This window comes from Channa argus, chromosome 19 (genome assembly GCF_033026475.1).
Source record: "Channa argus isolate prfri chromosome 19, Channa argus male v1.0, whole genome shotgun sequence".
NCBI lineage: Eukaryota > Metazoa > Chordata > Actinopteri > Anabantiformes > Channidae > Channa > Channa argus.
Window position 1 is genome coordinate 17,405,114 of NC_090215.1, and position 12,449 is coordinate 17,417,562.

General features: G+C 42.4%; 1 protein-coding gene across 5 annotated transcripts in view; it reads right to left on the minus strand.

Moving 5' to 3' along the window:
• The window catches only part of LOC137104536 (collagen alpha-1(XVIII) chain-like), a 47,414-nt gene that overhangs the window by 13,146 nt on the left and 21,819 nt on the right, over positions 1-12,449 (minus strand). For all 5 annotated transcript variants that reach the window (XM_067485859.1, XM_067485857.1, XM_067485858.1 and 2 more), the window contains exons 3-8: positions 8,631-8,878; positions 8,349-8,519; positions 7,599-7,730; positions 2,793-2,867; positions 1,719-1,811; positions 849-978 (exon numbers count right to left, since the gene is read on the minus strand). In XM_067485859.1, the coding sequence (XP_067341960.1) occupies positions 849-978; positions 1,719-1,811; positions 2,793-2,867; positions 7,599-7,730; positions 8,349-8,519; positions 8,631-8,878 (849 nt within the window). The remainder of the gene's footprint in view (positions 1-848; positions 979-1,718; positions 1,812-2,792; positions 2,868-7,598; positions 7,731-8,348; positions 8,520-8,630; positions 8,879-12,449) is intronic.

Below are 12,449 nucleotides of genomic sequence, written 5' to 3' on the forward strand. Positions count from 1 at the left end.
TTCAAAGAGCATCACAGAGTAGACCAGTCTTTCAAAAACTAGGATTGTGCAATATTCTTCACCCTGCAGGCATCTAAACACATCAAGAGTTTGGGGTTTTCATCATAGAAAGCATCCAGAGAATGCAGAGGAATCTGTTTGCAAAGGACAAGGTCAAAACATATTGAACGGCCATGATGATCGAGCATTCAGGTGGAGGTTTTGTAGTGGAAATCGCTGCACAGGCTCAGGAACGTCTCTGAAAACTATTCACTGAACATAATTTGTTGGTAAAACTCCACCATGCAAAGAAACCAGATTTACAAGCAAAATACAAAAGTGCCGCCGCTTTCTGGGCTTAAGTCCATCTAAGTGGACAACTGTGCTCTAAGGCTCCATATGCTGCATCCAGATGTCTTTTTCAGGGAAGCTCTTAGTTATTCCAGCAACACAAGCCAAACCACATTCTGCTAATATCGTAACAGCATGTCACCACAGTAAGAGTCCAGGTGCTAAACTGGCCTGCTGCCAGAGCCGACCTGTCCCCTAAACTGGAACAAATGCAAATGTATTTGTTAACATGACCAAAAAAAAAAAAAAACATGGGAAGCTATGACGCGTCCACATATTTTTGAAAACATGTTGCTGGCATCAAATTCAAATTCATCACAGTTTTAACCTGTGATGTCTTCTTTGGCTTTTTTAACAATCAAAGCTGATCCCTGGTAATCAATTGCATTCTCTTTATTTACTGTTTATATAGTGTCCCAGCTTTTCTGGAAACTTTTTTTTTGCTTAATACCTGCAAATAAAGTTTAAAACTAATTCTTAACACACAAAAAAACATATTGAATTGATTTGACATCTACCTCCAACTGTAGTTCCTGTTCCCTCCTGGCCTGAACTCTCCTCTGCATCTTCATCATCGTCTCTCAATGACATCTCAGTGGGCACAGCTCGGACTACGGTGCTGTACGTCGAGTCCAGATCTGGGATGGGCTATAAAACAGGATATGAGGAGGAAGCCATCAATCGGTGATCTTACACGAACCAACAGGTGGAACTGAATATTTTGTCCAACATTTTTAGTAAGATTCAAGTCAAATAAAATGAAAAAAGTTCAGAAATTGCTCCAAGAATTTGATTTATTTCATCAATACCATCCATAAACCATAAACTCTTTGGATTTTCACATACAAAGAGAATGAAGTAAAGAAAAGAAGCAAATGACTGTTGCAGATAGTAGGTAATGTTTTCTGTCAGATGAAATCCAAACATGGATTCAAGCTGGGACCAAAAAGCTACATCCCACACGTGGCATCGAGCAGGGTGACAGCACCACATTATTTTTGCATTAGTTTTACAAAGCAATGTGCTGAAACACTAAAAAATGTTCAAATAAAACCTGTTGGCCGGAATATGACATCTTTTCAAAAAAAACTACACAAATGAGAAGCAAATGCATTCAGATTACTTTTAATGAATTTGCCTCCTTTTTCTTTGAATCATTGAAAAGAAAGAGTTAAGCAAATTAACCCGCTGGTCTTTTTCACCCACTCGTCTCTAAACTGTTTCTTTATTCCTGAGCAGCACATACTGTATCACCATGTTACAGTCTCTATCAAGAATGTGCAGATAAGAGTTGTTTTTTTTTGGAGTCCATTCCAGATAAAAGGGTCAGAGTGAGTGTGTGTGTGTGCGCGTGTGTGTGCGTGTGTGTGTGGTGTGCATGCACACACCATGGTATACTCCCTCTCCTCCACGACCTTCTTCACTTCGTCTCTTCTTTCAGTATCTTCATAAGTGTCATCACCGCTTCCATATCCAGAGGCCTGGAGAGAGAAACGAGAGCAGCAAGAAGGAGTTAGAAGATAAACAGAAAGAGACGATCAGAATTAAAGACCCTTTTACAGACAAATGCCATCTGAGTTCAAACTGAGATCATTTATTAGGGAAAAAGGCCAAACAACTGGGGAAAAAAAAATAAATTGTTGGATTTTTTTTCCCACAGTTTCTTTCAAGGTACTGGTGGAAAGTAGTTTAATGAAATAATACAAGGTGATTAATGTAGGAAAGAATGAATAGATAACATTTGTAATTAAAGCAAACGACAAAAAAATTAAATGATGACAGATCATCACGATCATAGACCGTGAACCAAAATGCATCTGCAGAGTCACCAGAGAATTCTCTGGGTTATATGGATCAGGGACAGCAACACTAAAGTAAGAGGAGTCAAAAATTGCTTTGAATGTCGAACAACTGCAAACTTGACAATTGTTGTCAGTTATAAGAACGTTGCAGCAGATATTGAATGGACCTAAAAAAAAAATAAAAATAAATAAATATAATTCTCTTTTACACTTTGAAAAGAAGAGGAGCTGTCCACTAGCTGTTTGACCAAAACCTGCTTTTGTTGCCATGTTAAGCAGCAAACTTTACTTTAGATGATCAGTCAGCAGGTACTGAGTGAAACTGTCACCGAAATGTTTATCATTAAATTAGCTGAGCGAGAGAAAATGCAGTTTGGTGCAATTCAAGCCAAACAAGCTTGAATTGTTTGGATGAAACTCTCCATAACAAAGATATTTTGTTACCATGGAAACCCATGTCTCTGCATTCAATCACAATCTCAACTTTGCATAGGAATGTTTACATGCGCCACATTGGGTGGAGAGGTGTGTCCATGTTGTTCTGCAGTGCGCTTTACTCTCCTGTAGAGGGAGTAACAGATCCATGTTTGGACTGCTCTGAAAGGAGCCATGTACCCACTGAACGCTCCCCACCGTTTGGGACTTTTCATGCACACTCACGTAAGGGTCGTCCTCCTCACACTGGTCATCTGGGGCCGTGGGATCAGACTTCAGCACCAGCTGCTGGATGGAGCCCTGGAGGGAGCGAGAGAGAGAGGAGTGGAAGAGTAGGAGGAGGACTTGTGTTACATTGTAATTTGCTTTATTTTGTGTCTTTAAGTTTTATTGAAGCCAAGCGCACATTTCCCCACACGTAACATAACATACTGCCTCCCGTCTTTCTGCAGTACCACTTTTATTTTCCCTTCCCACAGAGACACCAAAGCACATTAACACAAATATTCACATGCCACCACAAACCTCTGGCTGGCTGAGCAGTGTCTCACTCTGGTTCAAACCGTGTGCACAGCAAAAGTGCTCGCATCGACCTGAAATCCCTCATTTGATTGATTGCATAACAATGATGGAGATTTTTTTTGTGTGTGTGTGTGTGTGTGTGTGTGTGTGTGTGTGTGTGTGTGTGTGTGTGTGTGTGTGTGTGTGTGTGTGTGTGTGTATGTGTGTGTGTGTGTGTGTGTGTGTGTCACAGTCGGTGGCTCAGACCCAGTCCAAATACATTTCAGGTGTGAAACACTGTCAGCACATCTGAAAAAGGCCTGGTAACAGCTGTACATCACGTCAGTAGGTAAGAAACCACTGGTGGATGAGTGGTAGCGCATTGCGTTGGGATGCAGAAGGCCGCCAGCTCGAATCCCACCCACCCCCTGAATGAATTTGGGACACTACAATTGAATGCCCTCCCTTAGAGATACCCACGAGAGTTTTGAATTTCCGTAAACTAAATTCCAAAAAGGGCGTAACAACTGTTATTAAGCTATAACCATTTACAATTATGCACCCTTATCTATGATGCACTGGTTTAACCCTAAAAATGTTAACACAGAAAGTCCTGCTTTTTGTTTAGGATGAAGATAAGAAAAAGTATGTCAACAATACTAAGTGTCACTGGTCCTACAAGAAAGTTGCAGGTCATTTACAGTTAAGTTTGCATCACCTTATGCTGAAATGGCAAAGGAAGTCAAATACCCCCCCATCAGCTTTATATTAGAAGCACATTCAGCACAAACATCCCTTCATCATCAGAATGTTAAAAAATGGTCAAGGAGCGTATTAAAAATCAAATAAAATAATGTACATTAAACTGTATGCAAAGAAAAAGGAAGGTTTCATCTGCAGCAGGATTGTGTATTTTTCTAACAATTTAAGTATGAGCGTGCACGTACGTGCAATGGCAGAACAAACCTCAGAGACAGTCACAGTTCAGTCAGTAGAGACTTTCTAAAGGCAATTTTAGCCAAGTTTATTGACAAAGAGCTGATGCCAGAGGACAAACACCTGTTTTTAATAGAATGAAGCACAGAGCCTATGAAATGTAATGATGGTGAATGAGTAAGAGAGATGGAGAAAAAGAACAGAGAGAATGGTTGAATAGGAGTTAGGGTAACAACCAAATCAGACACATGTGTTGGTGCAGATAAAAAAAAAAAAAAAAAAAAAAAGAATAGAAACAAACCTCTCAAACAAAGAATGTGCCATTTAACCTTTTCCCCTTCTTTTAAACATCTTCCGTATGAAATCCCCTTTAAGCTAAGCCACAAAAACTGGCATGAATAATTCAATTGGTGAGTTTGCAATTATTTCTTTTAATTATAGGAATGTAAACAGGCGTTTATGGGTCCCCGGGTTTGACTGGTTTACTTATTAAATACCGATGATGAAACTCTCAGGGGGCTTTTCAAATCTTCTCTTTTTGGATGTGGGACAGCAACAACTGGTCTGTCTGGCAGAAGAGGGCGAGACGAGTTCCCGAGCGTCTTGAGCAACAGTGGTCACTCTGGGGTTTGCTCAGACTGGATTGAAATCTGTGACCTTTGTGTGAGAACTGAAGTCACCCTGGACTGGGCGCGGTCCGACTCTAAACCGGTTACTGACGACATAATGATACTTTTAGTTTCAAAAGAAGCAGCTGTGTGACACTGAACACCAGCTTACATATGTTAATGTACACGGGCACCCAGGAAAACTGCAACACTCATAACTGATCTCATAGTGAGCACAGAGGCAGAGTGAAGGGCTGGTCCATATAAAGAGGAGTAAGACACAATATTGCTTAAATATTGCAATAACTGCACATTTGTGACCCTCATTCTTTTGTGATTCACTTTGATGGGCACAAAAACCACAAACTAGGACACCAAAGAGACATATGAAGCTGTAGCTGATGGCTCTTAGCTTTAACATGTGTATATTTTGCAGTCTGGGAAATGTCCCCTCTAGAGTTTTCACACGCTGGGTTTGGTACTTGTTTGGGTTATACTATAGAGTGATACATAATAGGAGACGTCCATATATGAATTCCTACTCATAAAGAATAAATCTGTCAGAAAGACAAAACTCTTATTCAAGTTTAGCTCCTTCGAGAAGACACTGCCAAAGAACTCGTCAGGAAACACATGCACAGGAACAAGTTTTATGAAGCACACAGTTGCCTAAGAAGAAAAAAACAAAACAACACACAATACAAGTATGAAAAATTCAGTTGCTTAAGGAGAATCATAAGACTCATAAAATGGTCCGTACACACAATTTGTCTCTGTCTCCCGCACACAAACACGTAGATAATGACAGCCACACAGAAACCTCTACCGACACCCCACATGATGCTTTGCTCAGTCGGACAAGAGCTACTGCTGCTGCGTGGCGGTTGCTGCTCTTAGCTGGAAGGAGATGGGGGGGATCTCCGACAGAGCTGCCAGTTTAAACACTGAACAGCTGGAAAGTGACGGACACTACAGGTCCACTCTGGGAGGAGGAGGAGGAAACTGGAGTGCTGTGTGAAGAAAGGGATTGAAGTAGGAGTCAAAAAGAGGTAAAATGCAACAGCAGAGTTCTGTGGAATAGGAGGAACCCTCTATGATTTTGTCCTGCTGCTCCCATCTAAGTTATCATGGACAATTAATAAAGTCTTTGTTTTTAAACGTCTCGCAGGTAGGTGCGAAGGTACTCGTCTCTTCTTAACTGAAGGAGAACCAGCCGTTGCGAAGAAGCAGAAGCTGTTAACTTACTAAAGGCAGCACATTTGTCCGATGCTGCTACAATGCAGAGCAGTGACATCAGGTCTGACAATATGATTTTGTAGGCGGAAATAAATTATATCGATGGGAGGTTTAAGTTTGAATCTGGTATGTCGGACTACCCATGGTGTGTTCCAGTTTGTTGGCCTCGTAAATTCAAAACGGAAGTTTTAAATAGAAAAGCGTTTTGAAGTCCCCAGTGAGACATGACAGAGAGCAGGAGGACATCAAACTGGACTAAAGCATCAGTCTCCCATCAGCCTCTTCCAGTTTCTCTTTTCTGCTTCTGTTGTCAGAAAAATAATTGGAAACAAAAGCCAACGCTGCCAAAAGAAAAGCAAGCTGGGATGGTGTGGAAACGGGAAGTGCTCACGGTGAAGGACTTTCACACCTTTTCAGCCATCAACATTTCCACTGGCCTTGTGACAGTCTACCACAGGTCAGACGACTGGAGGAAGGAATGTGTGTTGAACTTCAGCTTCACAGCAACCCAGAAGAAAATTAAAAGAAAAGGAACACTGCCGAGTACAAAAGACTATGAGATAACCCTCCCAAAAACAGAAAACCGGTGGATGTTCTCGAAATCTGATGGTCAGTTAACAGTAAGACTTTCCTCCTCCTAAGTTTACTAGTTTGGACTTAGGTCAACCAAAATGGACCAAGAGTCAACTCCTGCAGCTCTTCACGAGTGGGTTTCAGAAAAACAGTGTCGAGTTAATCCAGTTACTTTAAACTGATCTAGTACCACAGTGGATTGTGGTATCAATTAAGAATTTTTCAGTATTGCACAATAATGTCAATAGATTTTAAAAATTACAAGACAATGAGATGATTGTGACACACTCCCATCCGTTTTGGCAGATTCCTGAATAAACACATACTCCCGTGTTTGTCCTGGAAATGGAAAATCTTGTAGTTTGCCTGCCATGTAAACTTAAACAAAAAAAAAAATTAATAAATAAAAAAAAAATCCAGAGAGCTTATAAGTTTCGCTTTTCCTAGTTCAGCTGCTGCTCAGCCATAAACATAAGTGAATATTTGCTTCACACCAGGCCTCACGTCCCAGCGAGACAAACAGACTTCCACCAAACACCAAATCATAGTGCTGAGCACCGAGACTGGAATACGACACAGCACCTCTTGTTCTGATCCGTTTTCTCAGCACTTCTCTACCACACACACACCCTTCATAATCACACAGGGACATTTTTAACAACAGATACAGGGGATTGGCGCCTCCACACTCTCTTTTGTTGCCACTGTTCAATTTGACAAATTTTAATTAAAGAACTGGCAGTTGAAGACAAAGCTGCACAGTTGCACTTGGCGCAAGCCACTCGTGATAAGAGACCATCAGTTCCTTTCTAAAAATGTAAGTCACAGCTTGTCATTTATGAGCTCTCACAGGATAAGCCAGTGCTCATAAACACATGCGGTCATTCATTCCTCCTCCCCTGTGGCGGTAATAAAGCTGCCAACAAAGACTATTGTCTTCACGTCTCGAATGTAAAAGCAGGCAACGGCCCAAACGCCACGTTTGTTTCTGCAAACGGCAGCATGTCAACCGATTGATCCACTACATCTGACTCAAGGATTGAAGAATACAACAAACACAGAAGAGGAAACCGTGAGAAGATCCAGCTGTTGCAGGACGTGCTGGGTGGGAAGACTTTGCAGAGAGTGTGCAATGGATGATGTGCATAGACAAAGGCTGCGTCTTAACCTGACTCACCACAAACTTCGCCAGGCCCGTCCCCCCAGCGTTTCCTACAAAGATGCCTGAGCTGGCCTCAAAGGTCAGAGGCCGAGGGCTCCGGGTGAAGGCGACGCGATGGTATTCCTCACAGTCCATGTAGAGACGCACCTGAGACACAAAGGTAGATTTTGACCTAAAATTTACAACCCTCTTGATAACGAAGAGAACACATCCAGTGATCATTTCCTGAGCTCTCAATTTAAAATCATGTGACTTTGATAAAAGCAGGTGAGTAAAAATGCAGGAATACATGTCCAGAAGGACCAAAAGCAACAGTTTATGCAGGAAATTTGTAGTTTGTCTACAATTTTCCATTTTCAAATCAAGTTATCCTTGTGTGTTACTGGAAGTCCATGACACATAACTACTAGGAATATCAGTGAACCACAGTGTTGCACGTGATAACGTGTTCTCTCATTATGATGAAAGGTACCGTGCTGTTCCTGCTGCTGTAAATAAAAACTAGAATAAGAAATCTGCAACAGAAAAGGGTTGGACCAAATACGCTGTTTGGATCCGTTGGTTAGTGTCTGCTGTCACCAGCTGTTTTACTCAATTCTGAAACTATTTCTTGAGAACAAAAGTATTCCGATTCAATCCACTTTATTTATGAAGCACATTTAAAAACCACTGGGTTGACCAACGTGCTTTACATCGTTTTTCAAGGAGTTCGAAATATGTTTGCACAAGTTCTGGCATCTCACTGCTGAATTAACGTATACCCACCTCTGCCCCCTGAACGGTCAGCGTGAACCTTGCCCATCTTCCTGTAAGGTCAGCCATTTTAAAGGAAGCCGCTTCCTGGGTCCCACCACTTGTTCCTGGGTCAGTGTAGTACAGTACAATTCTCTGGGAACCATCCTCCACTTCTGACACCGCCACACCTAAGTGAACAATCTTAGCAAAACCAGATAAGATAAAGCCTTTGTTATTCATCGTCTTCGCTTTGTGCGCGACAGCGTAAAGTCGGAGGAGACGTGAGAGTGCAGCTTAACACCATCACATTACCTTTTGGTAAGCGTCCGTTATAGCGAACAGCACGCCTCCGTGTCGCGTGGTGGGTTTAGCTGTGACTGTGATGGCAAAGTCATGGTAGAATGGGTCAGGGATGAAGGCCTTTGTCAGGCGGCCTACGTTGGCATTGGGTCCAAAACTGTAGGCGGGATAACCCTCGAAGCCCGTGACGAAAGACACGGAGGGGGGAAGGGGAACGCCGATCAACTCCGTAAGGTCCAAGGCTCCCTGAGAGCTGATTTCTGCAAACAACAAAGACAAAAGGCAGAAGAGTTAATAGAAGCAAATATATTGATTCATAAAGCTTTGTTTTAAACATCTCACACTTTCTGTCCGTTTTCAAATGACCACAAACTTCACAAATTCACCTACTGCAAACCCAGCTGACAAAACTGTCAGGTGTATTGTGATGCGAGCTCTGCGTTTGCTGGGTACTTGAAAGCCACGGGGTGCGTAATGCATAGAGTGCAAGAGGGGGCCTGCAGCCCAGTTTTGCCCCCTCCGGGTAGGTTAATCCAGCCATGGGTCAGAGGACTGACACGTTGCATCAGAAATTAGCGCATTCCACACTGTGGGAGTTACAGTCATGGTGTGATTCAGTGCTGCAATGGCAAAAATTATTTTATGAATGTAAGCTAATTAACCCATGTTTTTACAAACTGATTCAAAACTGAAGCAGCTCGTTTCAACTATCCTTCCTGCTGTTTTCAGACATGTTAAAGACCACAAAAGGGCGAGAAGGTGCTTCCATCCATCTAAGCCAACTGCAAACTTTCCATTACTCCCCGTACAGCTGAATGTCCTTACATTTACCTGATGGCTGTCCAGCAGGACCAAAGTCAATGTGCATGCACCAACAGATACGAACACAGCTACCCCAGCATCCCTTTATGCTTCATCATGCTCGCGCTCTCTCTCAAACACACACACACTCCACCACACCTGGTTCTCCTTAGCGAGAAAGCCCCTGAAACAATTGTCTGTTCTTTAAGTGTGTATGGGCAGCAGAGTATGGAAGGTGGGGGGGACGGGGGGGCATCTGGAAGGCATTAGACTGGACTAATACTCGCATGCTGTTCGGCAGCAGCCCCTTTTAATTGGGCTGCATTGCGTAGCGCACGTGTGTTTGTGAAGGATCGACAAAGACCCAAATAGCGGAAAAGTGACCAACTGAGGCAGAGAGTTCAAATATTAAGACTTTCATAAGTGCAGTGTGTGTGTGTGTGTGTGTGCACCTCCCCAGAGGAAGAGAGGCACACTTCTCCCACGTATTATTTGGACTGAAACCCCAACAGCTTGTGGCGATTAAAAAAAAAAAAAAAAAACAACAACGAAGTGGAGCCCACACTGCTCCACTGAATGAGCTCCATTATAGTCATACTTCACTCAGCTGGATTCTACAAATCTGCTTCCAGAAAAGTTTGGATGCTGAGCATATGTCAAAGACACGGCGATGATTTGCAAATTATTTTAACCCCGTTTCTGATTTAAACAGCACAATGACAACATACCAAATGAAGAAAGTGATGAAGTATTAGCTCATTTTGAATTTGATGCCAACAGCACTTCTCCAAAAAGTACGTACGTACATAAATGTTTACCACTGTATCGCATTACTTTTTCTTTTTGACAACATTGTCGTTGGGAACAGAGAAAACCCTTCACGCAGCTCCAGATGTTTGCAATGGGTGACAGGCTGGGACTGCAGGCCGGACAGTTTACCTCTCAGACTCCATAAAACATGCACAATGTGGATTAACATTGTGTTGCTTAAACAAACAAGTGGAAAACTGGATTCTCAACTACCACTTGTGCAAAAAAACAATTTGAATTCAAAAGTGAGGCATAAATTCTTGCATTTATCTGTGACTATTTTTGAAAATCTGTTGGCTGTGAAAAAGGCTAGAACAGCTGAAAAAAAAAAAAAAAAAAAAGCCTCTGTAGACTTTGTCGTGATTGTCTTGAGCGCTCAGTTCATTTTCATTTTATTAAGCTAATGCAATGAAATCCCAGAAATGCTAAAACAAGCTAAAGAAATATTTTAGTCTTGACCCATTTCTGATTCCAGAAACTCGTCATCTCTAGACACAGGCCTCGCTCTACATCTTCTGTGTTGTCAGTGCTAAAGTCCAGCCAAAGTGCTTCTTTCAGCAGGGCTTAGCCTGTCACTTCTCTGCATCTCTGCCCAAAAGTGACATCACTGCAGATGTTCCTCTACTGGGTCAGAGACTTAACAGCTGGACAGATCACCATGGAAACTAAAAGACACACTCAACACTCACTTAAAGTTCCCATGATGCAGCAAAACCGACAAAAGCTTCACAGAATTACTTTTGCATCTCTCCTGTGGCGCGCTTCATCCCAGCACCGCATTTCTAAGCAAACAGCTGCTCATGCTGAAGGAATTTGGCTTAATTAATACGTTACGAATAATCTCATCCTTATAACAATGTGAATAATAAAAGCTAGTGAGAATGTAAAACATCTCTCTGAAGCTCTAGTCCAAATGCAAGAAACCTCTGAGTAATTCGGGTCAGTTAATGACTTCTCAGAATAATCAGGCTTGGCTCCATCTGAGCGCCACCTGCACTGGAACAAGGCAAAAGAAGAAGCAGAGAGAGAAGCGAGGCTCAGGAGATACAGTCCTCTGCGACTGATGTTCACAGAAGTGTATACATGACAAGATGTGGCCAGGTAATTACGTGTCTGGCTCACTAAGTGATAAGACTGGAGTGGGGGGTTTCCAAGTGAGCAACACGTGATCCACAGACTGCTGTCTCCGCAGGGACGTTGCTTCTTAACTCGATCCGTGTGTCTGTTACTGTGAGAGTCCCAGTGTTATGGCAAAATCCACAATGCTGTGAACAGCTAAGAGAAAGCGAGTCAGCCCACGCAACATAATAATACCCAGCACTTCTGACTGAATTAACCGCGCTGTTGCAGGTCTGATCGGGGTGTACACTTGGGCACGGAAAGAGAGGTCCTAATAATGTGCTGATGACTGATCCAGTATTTCGATGGTGCCGGCCAAACTAACTCAGCTGTCTGTCAGTTTGAAATGAGTGGCCACGCGTGATGAGAGACTGGAATCTAATCAAAACCTCAAGCATCTATGGCTCCACTTCATCACAGATGGATAAGCACACACACAAACACACAAAGTTGGACTTCAGCAGTTCCCATCTGCATGTACACTACTGTATTCACATGCAATTTTGTTTCAGCACAATAATCTTGGGAAAACTAAAAAGGGAGCGATTGGAACCTTGATCCAGACCACGTCTTAGAAAACACAATGCTGGTTTTTCCAGGAACTGTCTCCTTGTGAAATCATGTCTGTTCCACGACTTATCTAAGCTACACTTGAATAATGGCCCAACTACCAATAATAAATTAATGAATCATAAAAGTCTAAAAATGGTGATTAAAAAATTGCAGTAATGAGTTACGATTGGTTTTGTTCCTTCTTGGGATTCAAGCAGATCTGTGTGCAGTCTGGTCAAAAGAAGTCAAGGTATCTGTATCAGGTTTTATGGACCAGGAAGTGATTCAACACCTGTTCTGAAGACACTGGTGACCACATGTCCTCTTCTGATCTGTGTGATGGCACAGAGCTTGAGTAAATAGGAGCTTCAACTTATCCCTGCAGGTAGACACCACATCACACTTCACATCCTCTCATTCAAAAGGACTCACAGCGTTTGACTGACAGAGGTGATGTCGGACGAAGGCAGTAGGTTCTAGGTAAATTGCTAAGACCACACAGTGTGTGTGTGTATTTTATTTGGTACTGCATGTGTGGTGTTTGAACAG